General features: G+C 40.8%; 4 protein-coding genes and 1 long non-coding RNA gene across 6 annotated transcripts in view; all 5 read right to left on the bottom strand.

The window, feature by feature from the left end:
• Positions 1–4,525: 4,525 nt before the first annotated feature.
• Positions 4,526–5,755, bottom strand: LOC115760899. Its single transcript, XM_030702465.1, has 3 exons — positions 5,414–5,755; positions 5,120–5,335; positions 4,526–5,051 (listed from the first exon to the last, which is right to left on the bottom strand). The coding sequence occupies exons 1-3, from the start codon at positions 5,520–5,522 to the stop codon at positions 4,792–4,794; spliced, it is 585 nt and encodes a 194-aa protein (XP_030558325.1). The 5' UTR covers positions 5,523–5,755; the 3' UTR covers positions 4,526–4,791.
• Positions 5,756–6,047: 292 nt separating this feature from the next.
• LOC115760897 lies at positions 6,048–7,713 on the bottom strand. Of its 2 annotated transcripts, none has more exons than XM_030702463.1 (3): positions 7,038–7,713; positions 6,747–6,966; positions 6,048–6,682 (listed from the first exon to the last, which is right to left on the bottom strand). In XM_030702463.1, exons 2-3 carry the CDS (start codon positions 6,955–6,957, stop codon positions 6,249–6,251), a joined length of 645 nt encoding a protein of 214 aa, XP_030558323.1. In that variant the 5' UTR covers positions 6,958–6,966; positions 7,038–7,713; the 3' UTR covers positions 6,048–6,248. The 2 variants fall into 2 exon arrangements, with proteins under 2 accessions (XP_030558323.1, XP_030558322.1); XM_030702462.1 differs by having other exon boundaries at positions 6,747–6,950.
• A 338-nt stretch (positions 7,714–8,051) lies between these two features.
• Positions 8,052–9,308, bottom strand: LOC115760895. Its single transcript, XM_030702461.1, has 3 exons — positions 9,165–9,308; positions 8,875–9,066; positions 8,052–8,814 (listed from the first exon to the last, which is right to left on the bottom strand). The coding sequence occupies exons 1-3, from the start codon at positions 9,271–9,273 to the stop codon at positions 8,240–8,242; spliced, it is 876 nt and encodes a 291-aa protein (XP_030558321.1). The 5' UTR covers positions 9,274–9,308; the 3' UTR covers positions 8,052–8,239.
• Positions 9,309–9,606: 298 nt separating this feature from the next.
• On the bottom strand, positions 9,607–10,613 carry LOC115760898. Its single transcript, XM_030702464.1, has 3 exons — positions 10,592–10,613; positions 10,354–10,536; positions 9,607–10,294 (listed from the first exon to the last, which is right to left on the bottom strand). Exons 2-3 carry the CDS (start codon positions 10,469–10,471, stop codon positions 9,759–9,761), a joined length of 654 nt encoding a protein of 217 aa, XP_030558324.1. The 5' UTR covers positions 10,472–10,536; positions 10,592–10,613; the 3' UTR covers positions 9,607–9,758.
• Positions 10,614–16,824: 6,211 nt separating this feature from the next.
• Positions 16,825–21,374, bottom strand: part of LOC115760964 — a 45,612-nt gene continuing 41,062 nt past the window's right edge. The window contains exons 2-4 of the long non-coding RNA XR_004017696.1: positions 17,265–17,500; positions 17,077–17,192; positions 16,825–17,012 (exon numbers count right to left, since the gene is read on the bottom strand). This is a non-coding gene — a long non-coding RNA (uncharacterized LOC115760964). The remainder of the gene's footprint in view (positions 17,013–17,076; positions 17,193–17,264; positions 17,501–21,374) is intronic.

Here is a 21,374-nt window from a genome sequence, read left to right as displayed (position 1 = left end):
GGCACAGACGACGAAGCGACGACAACGACAACAATGACAACAACAACAACTACAATAGCAACAACAACGACAACAACAATGCGCGACAAGAACCTCAAAACTCAGCCACAATCTCTGCAGCTGTGTGCGTGTTTGTCTTTTTTTTATTTATTTTCTATTTTTCGTCCTAATTATGCGGGCTTTTCACTTTTCACATTTTCCAACTTTGAGTTTAATTTTTATTTTGTTTGGCATTAATTTTTGGATTTTGTTTTGATTTTATTTATTTTTTTGCAATTTTTTTTTTTGATTTAGTTTAAACACTTTTTTGATTAACTGCATTTGCATTGTAGTTTTGAATATAAGAAATCAGTCTTGTGTGTGTGTTTTGTTTTTGTGGGGCGACTCTTTAAACGTGTCCTGTTGCTGTTGCGGCACATGCGTCTTTAACCTATACCCAAGCATAACTATTGACAAACTGCCTCAATGTGGCCGTTTCTGGCAAATGGCAAAAGCGGCGGCAGCAGCTGATTTCCTGTGGCGACTTGCAGCAGCGCCTGCGCCTGCCACATGCCACATGCCGCACTCTTATACAGCGTGTGCTGACAAGTCTACACGACAATTTAAGAGTATCTGGCTTTTCGAATTCGAATACTCTTTCGACGCTGCTGAGAACTGTTGCACATAATTTGTTGCGCCTTCAAATTGGCAACGCGCCGTGCGGCAATTAAATCACTCAAGTCGCAAAACGCAAGTTGCAAATTCGTCTAAACGTGCGGCTTGTGGCAACAACAATTATGCACAGTTGCCGCCTGAATGAAGCTGCAAAGCCAAGAGCAAAAAAACTTTTTAGACTGCCTTTCAACTTCTGCTCCCTCCAACAGCTGCAGCTGCGCTTGTTGCAACTTTCAACAATGCCACATTATTCGGGCTAAAAGGCAGCTTTGCATGAGAGCCGTTTTTAATATGACTAATGCAATGCGATTTGGACCAGGGCTGGACACAACTGCCACGCCCAGCGCCAGCTTGGTGCGTGTCCGTTGCCATGCCTTTGGATTCTTTCATTGTTTTTTCTTTTGGCCATTTCCCGTGCGTCCTTCATTTAATGGGCATTAAGCCAAGTCTACTATGCGGCGTTATTGGCATTTTTGATATTTGCGTTTCGTTTTGAAGGCCATTTCTATGCAGCCGCCGTAACGTGCCACAAGGCCCAAGCACCCAGCTTCAGCTTCAATACCAGCTCGAACTCCAAATGCTCGTGCAACATTATCGGGCATCAACTTTCCAAGTGGCCAAGTGGCCAAGTGCCTGCTTAGACGGCGGGGCCAGCCCCCATTTGATTTCCGTCGAGCTGCGAGCTTTGTTATTGGCCTCGTCCAGGGGCATCGTAAATTAGCAGCGGTTTATAGCCAGTACGTGACATTTTGGATGTGTCCCGGCGTCTGCAATTATTACGCCGTCTATTCATTTGCTGGTCAGTCAGCAAACTGACCCCTCACCCACTCCACACCACCCTCTTCACCCCTCCCTCGCCATTTGGATGGCTTTCATTCTTTGTGCGGCCTTTTGTGATTGTCTTTTAAGTCGGGCGTTGCCTTTGTGGCTTATGTGAGGTCACGCCCCTCTTGAGAGGCGCTGCCACTTGAGCATTTCCTTATTCAATATTTGCACAACAATAAAACTTTGATTGTTCCGATTGTTCCGGCTATACTATAAACTAAGCAACCAAATTCCCAAACTCCCGTCCCTCAACAACTGCTCACATTACGCATACGACGCGTGGCACTGATTTAAGTTTATTTCCTTGAATGGCTAATGAAAATTCGGGCAATAAATGAACTTCATACAGCAGATAGAGTATTTAGCTAGGCGAGTGCTACTTTGTCGCCCGAGTCTGGAACTATAAAAGCACATTCCATTGCGTTTGATATTTCAAGTTCTTTTTATGTGCTTTTGATTTAAACTTTTGTTTTAGGTTTAGCAATTAAGTAAGAATTGTGAATGGAAAAACGTTAGGAGGCAAGCAAACCAACTGCACAAATATATATTCCAAGAATCTCCCGGTTCTATTATCAGCAGACGTTGCCCTCGACTTTAGCATCAATCGCGAGTTTCCATATTGTTAGCTATTTTTTATATATAAATATTAATCGACAATAACTGATCTATTTCAATAATTTACCAGCTCTATTATCAGCAGACGCTTCACTTAACTCTAGCAATGCAATCGCCTCATGCGCTTTTCACTTTTCACGCTTTATGTGCATTTCTCAAGATGAGGGAATATAAGTGAAAGCTTATAAGCATCAGACAGTAGTAATATAAAGCTAGATATAAAGATATAAAGATTCGTAATTCGTAAATAACTGATGATGAGCCAAATCAGCTAAACTAATGCAAAACTTGTGAAGGATGCAGCAATTGTGGCGCATTAAAAACCCTTTTTAATTAAATATTTCTCTGCAGTTCGCAGCGAGTCATTATGAATGCGAGTTGCCAATGGCTGTTCCCTGCTATTTTTCCCTCTAACTACGTATTTAATAACTGTACTAACTGCACATCATCCTAATGAGCCAGAAAGTTAAAGCTGTAATGCAATCGCAGCAGCAGCAGCAGCACTTGCAGCAACAATTGCAATTGCTGCAGCAGCTGACAAAACCCTAGCAGCACGTAATGCGCTGCAGTTTAAAAGTATCTCAGCTTGTGTTTGCGTGTGTGTGTGTGTGTGGTTGTGCGTGCTGGGGCGCATTAAGAACAAGAAAGCTTTGCCATTGCAGTGCGTGACATAAAGTCGAACTATGGGAACCTGCTTGGCCAAGCCCCCAACCACCGCACAGCAAACGTGCTGCATTTTAGTGGCACGCTGGTTTCGCTGCTGTTGCAAGGCCAATTGCAGCTAAAGTTTGTTGACTTTGTGCCATTGTTTCGAATGGCTAAAAGTTAAGCAGAAAGCTTCATAATTTGGCTCTTAAAAATGTGCGACAGATAAGCAGCAAAACTGACAGTTCAAATTTAAACGTGTGCGTGGGGCAAACTATATGTATCCATGTTAAGAAGTTTGACGGGCGCATCAGCAGTTCATTTTCAACTTTATATAAGCCAATGGCAATAAACACACAGACAGACACACACACACACACACACACACACACACACACAGGCACAGATATACACACATGCATAACATAATAATTACATATAATAAAAACAATTTCTGGCATTTTATGGCCGCATAAAACTGTAGCATATTTTCAGGCAGCGCACTAAATTATTTTCAGGCCAGCAGCAACAACAACAGCAACAACTACAACAATTGAAGAACAAACGCATATGTAGAACAAAAACAACAGCGACAACAACATTTGCTATCGAGCAGTCGTCGATGGGGCCAAAAAAGGAATTTACTGATGAATTGCGGTTTAGTTTTATGAGTTGCCACAAGACAACATACACTATAAATGCGTGTGTGTGTGTGTGTGTGTGTGTGTATGTGTGTGTGTGTGTCTCAGTCCTTTTATGAGCAGCGGCAAACAAAGCTGCGCTGCGCTACGCTGCGTCAACATTTTATGCGTCTTTAATGTTTGTTTGTTCATAAAAATCGAGGCAGGCAACAAAGTTGAGCGTCTGAACAAGGCCCAAACAAATGCAACAAAAGTTGGCCAAGAAGCACTTTCCAGCTTAAGCTGATATTTTAATGTGCGCACTTTGACACTTTTAATGGAAACCCTAGCATTAATTTTCTTAATGAGCGCGCCCATTTAAAGCCTAACAAAAATATAAATAGCAAACCAAGAGAAGAAAAGAAGAAGAGCAGAAAAAAAAGCGCGGCAAAAAAAAATAAAAAAATAAAAAGATTGACAAATGGCGAACTGTTTGCGCTCTCATTGACAATGACATTGCGAATGACAATGGCGCAAACAATTTCCTGCTCATCATGGCCACATAATGAAGTTGAAGCCAAAAAGCCATTGCCGCACACACCTACACACACACTCGCTGAGCACACACATGACTGACGTTGGCCCGGGCCAAACAGGACGTGCAACGTGGCCGGTCAGCTTAATGAGCCGCACTAAATTCACACGAAACTTTTTGGCCAAAAGCTCCAGAGATGCTGTGCGGCATGCGGAGCTTGCGGGGTGGGGAAGTGGCAACGGGTGGCAACTATTTATCGCTGATGCCCGGACAAATGTGCTGCACTCGAGCGACTGGCAGGAATTTATTGACACACTCAATCGAACGCTTTGATCGTAATCCCTTCGCCTTGCGCCCAGTCACCGGCCAATAAACAACAACAATGCGTCAAGAGAGCAGACGGGGGAAGTCGGCGCTCCCCCTTCTGCCTCGCAAAGCTGTTACCAAAAGTTAGCAAAGTTCCTCTTCATTTAGCTGTTTGTTTGTGTTTGCCCAACTTTCCCCTGAGTGTGTATATGTGTGCGTGTGTGTGTGTTTGAGTGTGTGTGGGATAAGCGCATTAATTTTGCCAAACGAAATCTGCAATGATAAGTTGCGACTGCGAGTCGCAGTTGTTTTTATTATTGTCCCTCTCTCATTCTTTCTAAAAATATATAATAAAAGAAACTTAACAATTTAACTACACAATAGTAATATGTTAGTGTAAAGTTTTAAGTCTGTTGTATAAAAGGCTACGCATTTCTGGAACGAGTGTGAAATTTGTGACAACAATTAGAGTTGCATTTGAAATGTGCGGGAATGTTAAGAAATATATATAGATATATACATAAACAAAAATATATATGTACATATATACATATATATATATATATATAGCTAGGAAATTTGTACAATATGCTAATCATCGCCGGCAGCTCGATGGAACTCAAACACCTGTTGCTTGCTGCTGCCAGGCAGGCACTCTGCCTCCTCGTCCGTAAACACTTCCTCCGTAGCCAGGGGCGCAATTGCTGCCACCTTTGAGCTCAGATCCACCATTTGTATATCGGGGGTATCCGCATATGTCTTATATCTTGAGCGCTGCTCAGTTTTGGGCAGCTTCTTGGGCAGATGGGAATAAACCAGCATCATGACGGCAAAAGATATGATTACATAGCCTGTATGAGAATATATGATTTGCATATGAAAAAGGAGAGTATTTCAAAGTTGTTGCGAGCCTACGTACTTTCCATGACGATGTTGACGATTCGGTACGTTGAACCGCGCGCGTCCAGACGACAACCCCTTTTGTGGTCATACAGTTTGGGCAGGAACCAGAGCAGTGTTAAAGAGAACCATATTATGACCGCCAAGCGATCTCTCTTTCGGAGGCCAACGAAGAGAAACACATTGAGAAACACGTTGCCCATGTAAACGGTTAGCCAAACAAATGGCTCATTGTCTATGAAAATACGCAACCCAAAACAGCTGTCATTTATAGTATTATTTCACTTGGATTATTCGATACACGATATCTTACCATCGTCTGTTGTAAGCCGTAGTGCCACGCACCACATTAGAAAATATGATAGCGAGTAGTACCAATTGATTATTGAAATGCCAAGGCCCAAGTCCAAAAATTTGCTCATCTTGGCAGGCAAATGAGTGCGTCTCTTTATGAATGTATTTGTGAATGCGGGTGTGAATGTGATTGTGAATGTGAGTGGAACGCTCTTACGACATAAACAAACGCGAATCCGAACCCGAGACCGCTCGCCCAGAACGAGGGTTCAGCGTAGACTGGCGACCGTATTGTTTGGTCAGCCGTGTGAGAGAGAGCGCACGTGAGAGTGTGACAGAGAGAGAGAGAGAGCGTGAGCGGCCGAACGAAGAGAGCCGCCGAATGCGGCGAGCACGTGCTGTGGAACCCAATCCCAATGCAAACAACAAACAATGTCAGACTGCCATTGCCGGCAAGCCGACGTGCTAATGCCCTCACAAGGCAACTAAGTCAATAAAACAAATAAATATACTGTATAAAATGTATATTTATTGGTCACTTAATATACTTAAAATAAATTAAATAAAATATATTTATAAATATTATAAAAGTGGCATATTTTTAAAATATAAATATTAAAATTTAGGGAAGTCCATTTTGTTTTTTTTGAATACTTCAATCAATATAAAATTTTATAAAATTTCTTCGAGGCTGGTTGAGTTTCTTAGAATATTGAATAGTCTGTCGGTGACTTTTGTGTATAAATGCAATTATTGTTGCTTCCATGTTTGTTTTTGAAGCAAACACTTCCGAGTTTGAAGCAATATTCGAGTATTGTTGTTGTTGACTTTCACATTCCATTCCTCATTATTATCTAATCACAGTCGTAGTGCCCGCCTCCACTATCCTCATCTACCTCCCCAGAATCACGGCGCACACCTCCGCCGCTGCCGCCGCCGACGACATTCTCACAACAGCTGCTATCACCTGCAGAGGAGCTAGTCTGAAGTGCGCTAAGCATAAAATTGTTAAATGACGCACTCGAGCTGAGGCTATGATCAGGCTGCGGAGTTTCGTGCCACGTTCCGCCTTCCAGTCGTGCAATGCTATTCCGATTGGATCGTCCGACAAATGGTCTGCTTATTACCGGTGCATATATCCTGGCGGGCTTGGTCCTCTTAACTGTTTGATTTGTTGTCAGTATGTAGTTGACCGTTTGCAGGACTTGTTTGGGCGGCTTATAGGATTTGTTACCCCTTACTTTAACATAAACTATTGCCATTACAATGAGTGATACGAATATATAAACTGCAGCGGGGGATAACTCTTTGTTTAGTTTCAATAAATGTCAACTTATTGCTCAGTAACTTACCATTGATAATTATATAAGGATACAGTTCGTAGTTAGACAGTTCCATAAAGTCAACGCAAAGCACCCTCAACAGTAGCAAAACAATCGTAAAAGAGAACCACGATTGGATGGCCAATAGGTCGCTCTTTGGCAGCCGCACAAAGAGAAACACATTGAGAAATAAATTGAGCGAATACGCTCCAATCCACAGCCAAGCCGTCGTGTCTGGCATTAAAAGATACTTTCAATATATAAGTGTATACGTATATATGCATATTGATGCCAGTTAACAATTAAATACAAACAACTCACGGTCTAATTCATCTGCGCACAGACTGAAGCTGGCACTGCCAATATCGTAAAGTGTCCATATAATATTTAACAAGACAATGCCAAATCCCAAATTCGTGGCTGCCATATGAGAGCTTTCAATTTGGCGATAAACAATTCTAGATCAATCTCGAGATCACTCGCCCGTAACGAGGGTTCAAAGTAGACTGGCGATCAAATGGTTAGGTTAGATAGGTTAAGGCGAGAGAGCGCGAGAGAAGAGCGCGTCGGAGCCAGAGCCAGAGCCAGAGAAGAGAGCGGCATCGGCCTGTGGAACCCATTTAAATTGCACAAATTAAACGTTCTAAATTATCAGCTATTTATATTTTTAAAACAACAAAAAGTATACAAAACAAACAAATTAAACTAGACACATTAAAGACTTAACTTAACAAACACATATATGTTTATAGTAATATGACAACATAATATAAGTGACTATATTTCAAGATAAAATGAAAGATATGGCATATGCAATATTCGTTTAAGGCCTATCGCTCAGCCTCTTGTGTTTCTTGCCTACATCCAAACCCAGATTGTTTAAAGCACAATGCAATTACCGATGTTGTAATTTGTAGTCTTAAACTAACCACTTAAATATTTAACGAGATATATATTCCACTTTGTACTCTAATAATCGCCACCGACCAAGTTCAAGACCGCTCGTCCAGAACGAGCGTTTAGCGTAGACTGGCGACCGTGTTGCTTGGGCAGCCGTGCGAGAGCGCACCTGAGAGAACACAGAGAGAGAGTGAGAGAGAGGGCGGCGAGCACGTGCTGTGGAACCCATTCACATTAAAAGCAACAAATACTGCAAGAATGCCATTGGCAGCACGCCGACAAGCAAATGCCCTCACAATGCGGCTAAATCCATGAAACTATCTATATCGAATACATCGAATATATTTGTTTATTTAACAAACTTAACAAAAATTACGACGTTTGTGGATTACTAAAGCAAAAATATAGTAAATAATATAAAGCTACAAAAATTCATCTTAGGCATATTATTTGGCTTGTTGAGTTTCGAAGGATATTAGCTAGTCTATCGCTGACTATTTAAGGCACAATGTTTCATTGTTAAAAACTAAAAATATACATATAAATGCTTGACTATTTGTTTTAAGTAATCACTTCCGAGATTTAGGTAATACTCGTGTATTATTCGAGTCCCACATTCTACTTCAATCATCGCTTCCGTCTCCGTAATCGCAGTCCCCGCCACCACCATCATAATCTCCGCCACCACCTCCGGAGTCGCCGCCTCCACAATCGTAGTTCCCGCTTCCACAATCTACGCCGCCGCCATCTCCATCGGCAGCATTATCGCAGCTATTATCCTTATCGCAGCAATTATCCTTATCGCAGCAGTTTTCCTTATCATTGTCATCGCGGCAGTTGAAATCGAAACTATTGCACTGATTATCACCTGTTGCAGCGGTGCTTGTCTCAGGTGCTGTGCCCAGCGTAAATGACACATTCGAGTCTGGGTAGAGATCAGGTAGCCAACCCAAGCGTGGGTACTCGTGCCTTGCTCGGTTTTCCATCGATTCAGCATAATATCGATTTTCTCTCCAGCTAGTTGGTCTGCTTACCGTAGGTGTAAATGATCTAGCCGGCTTGGTCCTCGCTCCTGTTCGATTTGTTGTCGCGGTGCTGCCAACCGTTTGCGGAACTGGCCTGGCCCTTTCATTAGATTTCTTTCTTCTTAGTATAAAGTAAACTACTGGCATTATAACAATGGAAGCGCCTATAAAAGCTGCAAGCAGTCAGATTGCATTTTAGAATTCGATAAATGTTCAATTGTACACTAACTTACAGTTGGTAAATACATAGAATGGCCCATATTGGTATTTGTCAATGCAAAATAGCCTGAACAGAAACAAAACAATCGTAAAAGGGAACCACAATATGATAACATTAAGATCGTTCTTTATCATGCGCGCAAAGAGAAACACATTGAGAAATATATAAGTCGAATACGTTCCAATCCACATCCAAGGCGTGACGTCTGTTATAAAAAAGTATTTTTAGCACACACTTATCTACGTCATTTATGCAAATAGATTGACGTTTGCAATTAAATACAATCAAATGCGCCCAACTCACCGTCTGATTCATGTGCATTCAGGCTCATGCACGCACTTCCCAAAGCGGCAAGTGTAAAAAATATACTTAAGAGGGCAAAGCCAAGCCCCAATTCCTTAACGCTTGTCATATGGGGGTCCGTGGCAACTACCGACCAAAATCAAGACCAGTCGCTCAGAGCGATGGTTTAAGTAGACTGGATGTCAACTAAAAAGAACTCCAGAGAACACGCCGGCAAAGAGAGCGGCAAATGCTGTGGAACCCATTTCCGTTGCAAGCAACAAATACCATAGGAATGCCATTAATAGCACGCCGATAAGATTATGCCCTCATCCAGTCAATGAAGCAAGGTATATAAAATACAATGAATATATTTGTTTTTGCTATAGCAAAAATACAATAAATTATATAAAACTAAACAATTAATTTGAGATATATTCTTTGGCTCTTTTTAGTTTCGAAGGATATTAAATAGTCTATCGGTGACTATTTAAGGTACAATGTTTCATTGTTCTAAACTAAAAGTATAAATATAAATGATTGAATGTTTATATTAAGTCAACACTTCCGAGTTTGAGGTAACATTAGAGTATAAGTCGAGTTCCACATTATATTCTAATCATCGTTGCCCCCTCCACCATCATTGTCCCCGCCTCCACAATCTGCGCCGCCACCTTCGTCACAGCCGCCACCTCCATCGGCAGCATTATCGCAGCTATTATCCTTATCGCAGGAGTTATCCTTATCGCAGCTGATTTTCTTATCACTGTTATCAGCGCAGTTGAAATCGAAAGGATTGCACTGATTATCACCTGAATCAGCGGTGCTTGGCTCAGGTGCACTGGGCATAAACCTATGAAATGGCCCATTCGAGTCTGGGTACAGATCAGGTAGCCAACCTAAGCGCGGGTATTCGTGCCTTGCTCGATTCTCCATCGGTTCAGCATAGTATAGATTTTCTCTCCAGCCAGGTGGTGTGCTGACCGTAGGTGTAAGTGTAAGTGTAGCCGGCTTGGTGCTCGTTTCTGTTCGATTTGTTGTCGGGTTGCAGCTAACCTCTTGCAGATCTGGCTTGGCCCTTCCACTAGATTTCTTACTTCCAAGTACCAAGTAGACTACTGCCATGATAATAAGAGATGCACCCATAAAATCTGCAAGCAGTCAGATGGATGTTAGATTTCGATAAGTGTTCAATTGTACACTCACTTACAATTGGTAAGTATATAGAATGGCCCATATTGGTATTTGTCAATGCAAAATATCCTGTAGAACAACAAAACACTCGTAAAAGGGAACCACAATATGAGGACATAAAGATCGCCCTTCATCAGGCGCGCACAGAGAAACACATTGAGAAATAAATAGAGCGAATACGCTCCAATCGAAAGCGTGCCTGTTATAGAAAAGTACTTTCAGTATACACTCGTAGATACGTCATAGATGCATACAGATTCAATGAAATACAATCACATACACACAACACACCGTTTTTCCATGCACTTCCCATAGCGACAAGTGTTAAAACTATATTTATGAGGCCAATGGCAAGCCCCAATTCCATTACCCTGTTCATATGGGTGTGTCCGTTTTGACAGCTGCTGAGAAAACCGAGACCACTCGCCCAGAACGAGGGTTCAAAGGAGACTGGCGGCCATATAAAAAGAATGCCAGAGAGAACGCCAGCAAAGAGAGCGGAAAGTGCTGTGGAACCCATTCAAATTGCCAACAAAAATTCTAAAATATTAAAAAAACGAAAATACTTCATTTTTTATTTGTCTTTTCGATTGTGTTAAATATAATCTAGAGCGACAGATTTGCAATGTGGAACATAATTAATTTGTCAGCAAAAAAAATTGAGTTATGGTTTCTGCCGAAGTCCAAATACACTTGCCAAACAACTTCAGTAGTTCTTTGCTATTGCAATACTTTTCTTTATAAAGAGTATTGCTTGCATTTTATACAGAATGTAAAGAATCAAGAAATTAATCATATTTGCAAAAGTTTACGATTAAATGTAAATTCTAATTGCGCGTACTTTGATGTATGCCCCATGTTAGGGTATTAAAACGTGTCCGACATGTGCTGAAAAGTGAAAAAAAAGTGTCTCGTAATTTATAATGAGAATCAAGAGACATTTATAACGTTTGCGCTCATAGAGAGACATGACGTAAGAAACATGTGAGAAAAATGAGCTCACCCATTGCGTGCTTGTATACCCTGTAGCTCTGTATATGAAGCTCTCTCTCTCTCTCTATGGACCTGGCCTTAGGGTATTTTGTGGTCGAGAAATTCGTTTGTTTCAACTTGTTTTGTGTCAGCAGAAATTGTCATTGCTTAGCTTTGACTTGCAGTTGTATATTGCTTGGAGGCACAGAAAAAAAGTAAAAATATATTAAACGAGCTTTTAATTGTACAACCGATTTACAAAAATATTCCATTCGTACACTATACTCTCAGTACTTAAATCAGCTAGAGTATTTGCTGAAGTGTACCCTTGAACTCTTACTATTGACTTATACATTAACTGCCCATTCAAAAAAGAAGGCCAGGTCTCCGTTGCCAGAAGAAAAAAATCAATATTTGTGCTGTCATACAAAATATATATGATAAAATTTGCACTTATTTTTGAAATAGTTCAACTTAAACTGCAGGCCAAGAAACCCGTTGAATTGCAGTTTATATATGAGAAACCTTTGAGTGTGAACTTTTGATGTGAGACTCTGCAGGGATTGCAGAAAAAACTTTAAAGTTTTTAAAATTCGACAATTCACAAATTTATGTTTATGTCAGCATGAATATAATATAATATGACACAAATAATCTTTAATATTTAAACTGAAGATAGTTTTTTTTACATACAACAATATTATTTTTATTACAGTATTATTTTCTGTCTTGGCAGCATCTTTTTTAAGTTAAGGCTTAAGCTGCTGTTAATTTAATAATTTCAAAATATTTCTCTTTATTTTATTATTAATATAAAATGGTATCTTGTCTTGTCACCAACTTTTCTCATATAAAGTTTCATAGCTTCATACTTGGATATTATCTGTAAGCTAATCCAAATTTTACTCAAAGGAATTTTATTTAGATAAGGAACATGCAATTTTTTAAGCTGCTAATAATTTAATTATTTTAAAATATTTCTCTGTAAATGTGGTATTTTGTCTCAGTACGCACTTTTATTAGACAAATTATTTCAAATTAGGCGTGGTAGCTTATTTATTTTTTTCTCTCACGGATTTTATTTATATTACAGTGCTTAAAGTAATTATTGTTTGTTATTTATCTGTAACTAATGCGAGTTTCATGCTTTGCAATTCTATCCCGATAATATTTGTACATATGTAATGCTGACGTCTGGTTTCGTTGCAACGTTGCTTATATAGTCATTATACCTGATTGCACGAAAAGTAAAGCAATAATTAAAGGCCCATTAGTGCGACTTTGAAGCTAAGCAACGACATTCTACAATCTATAGTTATAGCTTAAGTAATACTATATTTAAACAGATTATTATTTAATAATTTACAAAGTCCAGTTGAAGCTTTTGCCTAACAGCTGAGTGCTCAAATTGTACTAGGGCAAACTTATTGAGTTGAATAGTTAACAGCCTGCTCACATATGTATAGAGTTTGGCATAAAACTGGTCGAGGGCTCTCTCCATGGAGTTATGATATTATAAAATGCAGCAGCTTTGGCAGTTTGATGCATAAAAACAGCAACAACGAGGCGACAGCTCAAAATCGTTGTAAAATATTTAAGCGTGATATGAAAATGCAAAACCACAGCAACCAACAACAGTCGGAAAAGTGTGTGTGTGTGTGTTTGTGTGTGTGTGTGTGGAGTTGTAAAAAGTTTAGCTGAGTTCACTTTAGTTTACTGTAAAAGCAGCGGCAGCATCAACGGACCTAGTTGATAGCTATGCTTTGGCTGGTTGCATGCTACGCGGCGTGTGGCACAAACCAATGAACCACATAATGCGGTATGCCCAACCAACGCACACGAACACACACACACACACACACACACACACACATAGCGAACGTTTAAGCAAGCGTGTAAATTATTTGAATTATTTATGAGCTGCAGCAACAACAACAACGTCAACAGCAACAACAACTGGTTGAATGACAGCTACAACAACCGCAGCCAACACAAGCAAAGAGCTTAAAGCCAACTGGTTGCACATTCGCCATGTGCAACTAAATGAACCATTCGCCGCACTCCCTCATTACCACCCCCTCCGCTAAAGTCAACTCGTTTAGGCGACAAAATCAAAATCTTGCACATTTACCGAACACAGCGTACAACATTTCAATCCCTTGACAGCGCTTAAACTGCGCCAAGCTTGCCCATTTTCCCGGCCATCGTTGTGACGCCTGATAAATGTGAAGCAATTCGGCCTGAAGGGCCAAAAGTTTTTGGTCAGCTGACTCGTTAGCGGTAATTCCCAGCTGGTTAATTTATTAATAGGCCGAGCAAACCCCAGAAGAATGACTGGTGTAAAAGAAAAACGTGCGAAGAGAAAACAAGTGAAATGTAAACACCACTCGTGGAAATGTTGCCTAACAAATTTAAGCTTAACATGAATAAAGGAATAAAACAATACATTTGATTTTGAAAAATAATAATTTTCCTGAAAATATGAGCACAAAAGCAAATAGATTGTCCATTAAGAATTCCGCATTCTCATTGTTTCCCAATATTCACAAAAACTTCAGAAAATTTAATTAAATATAATTGCTGTCCATTTGTTCTAAAGACATTCACAATTTTAAAATTTTATTAAGATCGTGCGTCATTTACCCAAGATATATATAGCTTAAATATATAGCTTTGTATCAATTTATATTTTCCCTTTTTAATTTTGGTATTTTTGTTAATGTTTTATTGTGATTTATTATTTTTATGTTTCCAGGCCGAGGACTCTCAAGAGGGCACGATTCCAAAATGGCAACTCAGGAGCGGGCGAGATTTAAAAAGAAAACAATTTATAAGGAATAAACATCGAAGCTTCGGCTGCTTCACCACCGGGCAAACAAATAATTGGAGCCGTTGGTTCTCAGATAATCCACATATCCTTCATCGTACCATATCATAGACATAGTCCTGGCGAACCTAAAAAGGCGATTATTTACAAAATGCGAGGATATGGCCGGTACCTCTGGCAGCTGCCCTCAACTGTGGACACGCGCCACCACAATGGTTGCTAGTTGACCTTAATATTCATGGTCATATTATACCGTAGATACAGTCCTGGCTAACCTAAATAACAGATGGTTTCTAGTTGACCAGAATATCCTTGGTTATACCATACCACAGATATAGTCCTGGTAAACCTATAAGTACAAAACCGTGCAAGATTCGCTCGGAAATGGTCCAGAAATATGAATGTATGAATCCGTTTTTCTTTCAGCCGTCCCAATAGCATCCCCTCCTTCAACTATGGTTCTCAGATGACCGATATATATCCCTGGTTTTAATATACCATAGATATAGTCCTGATGGACCTAAAGTTCCAAATCCGTAGAAAATACTCTCTGATACTCTTCGTTGACAATTAAGGCTTAAAAATTGACGGTTGCAAAATTCCACTTAACTAGGTCTGGCCGTTGGCTCACATTTTCAAATCAAAATTCAGCTGAAATACCAGGCGAACAAAAACGCCCAGCAGGTAGATGCACAGAAAATTTTATTTTAAAAAAATTCGTTGCATACAGGCTAGGTGCAAAAATGATGACTTGCAAGTTTTTAACAGTTTACTGTTAAACAACTGTTATTTAACAGTTCTTTGTTAAGTCGCTGTTAGTTAACATACCACGTTAACAGCCTCTGGACGGCGGACAACGGCGGAGATATGTCGTTTTGAAACGACATATCTCCAGGCGGACGTATAAAGTTTTTAGAGCGGCGGAGATTATGTCGTTTTGAAACGACATATCTCCCGCGGACGTGAGAAGATATTTTTTCGAAAACTTTAAATGGCCATATCTCGGCCAAATAAAGCCCGATTGCGGCCAAAAAGGGAGGGGCTACTCGTGGAGGTCTATAGAATCGAATACTATCAACGTTTATCGATTTCGGAAAAATGTCATTTTTCGAAAAAAACGTGATGGTTACACTGTATTTTTGGTCAATTTGGGTCATCTCTTAGAATGCCGATTTTTGGGTGGCAATCGATAGTCGGGATCCGTACGAGTAGAAAGAGGTATATCATTTCGAAATCGGACTGTATTTAGCCGAGTTATTTGCATTTTAATATTTAGTCAAATTTTGCTACAATGTGTTATTGTGAATAGCTATTATGTGCACAGCTCGAAAGTATGCAATGCTTTGCTTTAGTTCTTTGTGCACAACCACACGATTTTTTTTGGAAAACTTTAAATGGTCATATCTCGGCCAAATAAAGACCGATTGCGGCCAAAAAGGGAGGGGCTACTCGCGTAGGTCCATAAAATCGAATGCTATCAACGTTTTTCGAATTCGGAAAAATGTCATTTTTCGAAAAAAACGTGATGGTTGATCATGGCGACATTATGTCGTTTTGAAACGTCATATCTCCAGGCGGACGTATGAAGTTTTTAGAGCGGCGGAGATTATGTCGTTTTGAAACGACATATCTCCCGCGGACGTGAGAAGATATTTTTTCGAAAACTTTAAATGGCCATATCTCGGCCAAATAAAGCCCGATTGCGGCCAAAAAGGGAGGGGCTACTCGTGGAGGTCTATAGAATCGAATACTATCAACGTTTATCGATTTCGGAAAAATGTCATTTTTCGAAGAAAACGTGATGGTTACACTGTATTTTGGGTCAATTTGGGTCATCTCTTAGAATGCGGATTTTTGGGTGGCAATCGATAGTCGGGATCCGTACGAGTAGAAAGAGGTATATCATTTCGAAATCGGACTGTATTTAGCCGAGTTATTTGCATTTTAATATTTAGTAAAATTTTGCTGCAATGTTTTACTGTGAATAGCTATTATGCGAACAGCTCGAAAGTATGCAATGCTTTGCTTTAGTTCTTTGTGCACAACCACACGATTTTTTTTGGAAAACTTTAAATGGTCATATCTCGGCCAAATAAAGCCCGATTGCGGCCAAAAAGGGAGGGGCTACTCGCGTAGGTCCATAAAATCGAATGCTATCAACGTTTTTCGAATTCGGAAAAATGTCATTTTTCGAAAAAAACGTGATGGTTGATCATGGCGACATTATGTCGTTTTGAAACGTCATATCTCCAGGCGGACGTGTGAAGGTATTTCAATTTATTTTGGGTCATCTCTTTGAATGCGGATTTTTGGGTGGCAATCGATAGTCGGGATCCGTACGAGTAGAAAGAGGTATATCACTTCGAAATCGGATTTTTTTTGGAAAACTTTAAATGGTCATATCTCGGCCAAATAAAGCCCGATTGCGGCCAAAAAGGGAGGGGTTACTCATGGAGGTCCATAGAATCGAATGCCATCAAAGTTTTATGATCTCAGAAAAAAGTCATTTTTATTTATTTCAATTGGAATATTGTTGGCCTGGCTACAAAAATATTATTTGTTAAAATCGTACTGTTTCTACCCGATATAATATTATTATAATTTATATTATTGTAGCTTTACTACTTAAGCGAGTTTATTTGCCAACATTTTACTTAAGATATACAATCAATTTAACTGGTCCCCTCCGTATCGTTTAGGTATGCTCTTGTAGTTTGGTGTCAACATCTGCCAAGCTGTTGCTGACGGCTGAGTTCAACTAGTGGAACTGTAAATGTTGCGGACAGTTTGGGTTTGGTTGAAAAGCCAATCTTTTAGAAATTGTGTGCTTGAGTTTAAAGCTTCAAGATCGATAAGTCGTTGTCACCATAGAAAATCTGCAAGAAAATGCAAGAGTTAGATCTATTTTTCATTGAAACAAACATAACTTTTATAAATAACCAAATAAGGTGTATTCATCAAGCATTTCGCATTTCGCAGCTAACAATACCATCGATTGGCACTCAAGGATGTGGAGCATGTTGCTAGCGCCTGTTACTGCGAGGCATGCCAGAAAGCTAAAGGATTCGGGATAAAGGAGTTGTTATAGTTCAGCTGTTAAGCAATGAATCAATTGTTTTATAGCTTACTTTTGTCCTTAAAGCGAATGCCAATTTTGTATTTTGGGCTTGGCGCTTAAGTAGAATCCCCATTTAATATTCAACCAGTGTGATGCCACTTTTTGCTCCACATAAAGATCAGTTTCTTCCATTGGACTGACATGTAGCTGTAACCAGTCCTGGTAGCTGTTAAAGGCCAGTTAATTGAGTTCCAATCAGAAGTCAGTCGGTTTTCCCGTAGGGCGAATCGCGTTTCCTTACAGATCCTGCAATAGAAATGACCGTGAAATTGTGAATGAGATGCTTATTTTATAATTTCATTAAATGCTGTCGAAAAACAAAATTTCATCACATTGGGCTAAGAAAGACATCACCGGCTTATGCCACAAGTTGTTTGGCAACGTTTCTTTTTTTAAAGATACAGTTACATGTACGTGTGTATCTGTCGGATTGCTGTCTTTGGCTGGCTGTGCCATTTGGGCCGCTTGGCGGGCAAATGTGCTCACATCACGCATACGACCCGTCCCCGCTCCACGCTCAACTGATGGCCGCAAAATCTATCGCCGAGTGGCATAGGGCGGGCAAAATGGGACTTAGGCTCGCAATATGCCTGCCAATTGCACGCACTTTTGTCGTTCAATTTACTTGGTATTGCCGCAGCCAGTGGCAATGGCAATGGCATTGGCAATAGAAATGGCATTGGCATTTTTGTGCCCTAAGTGGCTCAGTCGAGTTGGCTGGGATGTGGCACGGGCATGTTGCACGTTTGTTTGTTTGTCTGCAGGTTTCGCAATAATTTGGTCTATTTGTTGGCCTGGCATTGAGTTTATTGAATTTGGCATTTGCATGTTATACGAGCGCCGAGCATGTGAAGACAACAGACATCCAGCAGAGCAGAGCTGCTTTTGCTCCTCCACCCACTCGAAAGCCTCTTTATGCCCGGTTGAGGGGTGTCTTTATCTAGGTTTTGTTTTTTGTCTATGTCGCTGCTAGAAGCTATTCAATTATCTGTTAGTAAATTTGGCACTTGAAGTTGTTTATTGTGCACGATGCCACGACGCCAATTGAATTTGCTGCCTTAAAAATGCCAAAGCCCCCTGCTCGTAACCAGCGCCGGCTGCGTCTAACTCCACGCTTGGGTGTTTGGCAGGTGTGCGTGGGTTGAAATTTAATTTCACAGCCAATTAAAAATGTTGCACGGTGCGTATGATGAATTTGAAGCTGGCTGCCAACAGCTGCGGCTTTTGTAACTCACGTGCACCACTTGGCAACTTTGGTAGCTTAATTGCCAGAGCAGCCCCTCCCTTGCTCTGCATCATTTTGCATCATTTTGAGGCAGAGTACCTATTTGAATACCGCTGACAGCTCACTTCGGCTTGATTTATGCTCGGACCGAACGAGCAGCAACAAAAGCGAGCCCAAAGAAAAAAAAGGAGCACCAAAAACAAAATGAAGCCTCGGCAAAGTGCAAAAGCAAATTAATTATGCACATTAACTTTTGTCGCCTAATGTGCCGCGCTGCAAGTTCTGCGCTGATCAGCATAAGCCAAGGCTGAGCTGACCCAAATGCCCAGCCTGAGCCGGTCTCGGTGTCTGCGTCCTTCAGGTCCTTGAGCCGCAAAGTGAACGAACCGACATTGAAAAATGGTCGAGGCCGCAGCAGAAGCCGCTTAATTAGTGCGTAATTTGTAAGTCTGCGAAAAGGAAAACAAAAAAACAAAAACAAACAAAAATATAACAAAAAAAATTAGAAAAGAAAAACAAAAAATAGGAATGGAAATGGAAATCACAAAAGTTCGCAGAGACCATAAATGAAACAATGAGAGGTAAATATTAATTACGAAAATGGCAAGTTTCAAAGCAACGAAGCGTAAGAGAGAAAGAGAAAGGGAGAGAGAGAATCAGAGAAAGAGAGGCAAAAAGAACTGTCTCATTGTATGCACATATGACACAGATGCTTGCATATATTTAATATAAAATACTACTTATTTTTAGAGACAAAAGGCAAACCAATTGTGAGCTAACAGAGGAGCGAGAGAGAGAGAGAGAGAGAGCGAGAAAATGTGAGAAAGAGACAGAGAGAGCAGTCTCACTTGTTTCATAGATGACATAGTTTCATATCAAACCCAACCAAATTCTTGAGGCCCTCGCAAAAGGAGACCCTTTTTAGCAAAAGGAGCAGCTGCCGCTCGTCCTTTTAGACCAATTCTTTGTTGTTGCTGCACATAAAATATTTGTTTATTTTTAATTTCTAACACCGCTTTGAAGGCGTTTATTTTTTTCTTTCTTTACGCTTGATTGAGGTACCCGGCAAACCCGAAAGCCAGTCGGCATAAACCGCAGTATTTGCATTATTTCATGCCTTGTTTGTTTAGGGTTACGTCGCTGACCAATGTGGCCGGGCCAGGACAGCCCACACAGCCTCACCTGGCCACGCCCTGTTCGTATTTTGTGGGCGTCACAGGTGTCAATTAGTGTGGCCAATTTGGCATGCATGGGCTTCAGCGGCAGCTGTTGCTGTTTGCTGCCAAGTAAACAGCAGCCCCCACATTGCGCATAAATGCTTTAAATTGTGCCTTAAATTTTGTTCATCGAATTTGCATATTTTTTGTTTGCATGCAGCAAATTTTATGCGTGCCACACATCCGTCTGGCAGTCGCTGGCGCGCAGCACTCGTGTTGCATAGCTGCAGGCGCCTCAGCGGCTGTGGTGTCCGGCGCATTCCGGGCACTCTTTAAGGTTATTTTGGTCAGCGCCATTTTGGTGCTTTTGTTTTTAATTATTTTTGCACAATGCTTCGCTCATTGAAATGTTAATTAATGGACTCGAGTTACCTTTGCTGGCTGCCAACAGCTGCAGCTGCATGTGCCGCAAGCCACAACTGAAGCCTGAGAATATTGTGAGCTCTTAGGCTGACTTTAAATAGTTCTTGCTGCAGCTGATAAACTAAAGGACTAAAACACCGTTTGCTGCTCGCCTTTAACAGGGTATGCAGCTGGTTGGGCCGCAGCACATTTACCTGTTTTGAGCAGCAGCGCTTTTTTTTATATTCTTGGCCTGTTGCTGGCGCCGGACTTTAACAAGCGGCTCGTTAACGGCAACCGCGCAATTACACTCGAAACGCTTTAAATTTTAAGTGCGGGCCCGAGTTACTGCAGACTGCCCGACTAGCTGACTGTTGACTGCCAGCTGCTGACTGTGTGGCACCTGTTGGCAATGACGCTGCCGTTGCTGCTGGCACTCACTCAGCGCCACGCATGGCAACCCTGCCACAGCCTCTGCTGCGTCCATTGTGGGCTAATTGGACGCAGTATGCGGTACTTTGCAGCTTCAAGTTCACTCGACAGGCATTTCTGGTAATTGTACACCCTGTACACTCATTTAAATGAGTCAAAAGGGTGTGCATAATGCACTTCCGCATTTATAAACATTTTTGTGCCTGAAGGCGAGGCGTGCTTGGCTGGGTTTCAAGGTTTATTTTTAATTTTTAGACAAATATCATCACATATATATGTAATAATAAAAATGAAAGCAAATTAAAAAAAAGTCGTGCCTTAAATTGTTTTTTATGTCATGCGTGTCCTGTGTTCGTGTTAAAGAATCTATCAAATATATATTTGGCCGGCGATGCGTCTGATGCTGCACATTGGCCTGGGCCCCGAACTGTGGAACGCTTGGCCGCGGGCAAAAAAAAATAAATCAACATTTCATTGGCATATTAATTTCATAGCTCAGCACTTTGGGCGCACATTTTTATTGCCAGTTGTGGCTCTCTCTGTAACTATGCGGGCATATGCGACTGGCGAACGAGCAGGCGACATGTCGCTAATAAGAATGCCACTCAGACTCAATAGTTTATCAGACAAGCGCATTTATGTTTTCTTATCATTATTTCCGCCAAAGTTTGGTGAGAAACAGCTTGTTTTCAGTCGAAATGTGTTTCATACATTAAGATAACGACATGACCTTTTTCTGCGAAAAATTAAATATTGACAATTGAGCGAATGCAATTTGAAACATTCGCTAAAATATTTTGAAATTATTAACATTCTAAAAGAGAGAGAGAGGGAGAGAGAGAGAGAGAGCGAGAGAGAGAGAGAGTTTCTCTAGTCCAGTGCTAAGGAAGTTTTTCTGGCCTTT

This window comes from Drosophila novamexicana, unplaced genomic scaffold (genome assembly GCF_003285875.2).
Source record: "Drosophila novamexicana strain 15010-1031.04,08,12 unplaced genomic scaffold, DnovRS2.1 tig00000462-arrow-pilon, whole genome shotgun sequence".
Classification (NCBI taxonomy): Eukaryota; Metazoa; Arthropoda; class Insecta; order Diptera; family Drosophilidae; genus Drosophila; species Drosophila novamexicana.
This window is presented reverse-complemented; position numbering and strand designations above follow the sequence as displayed.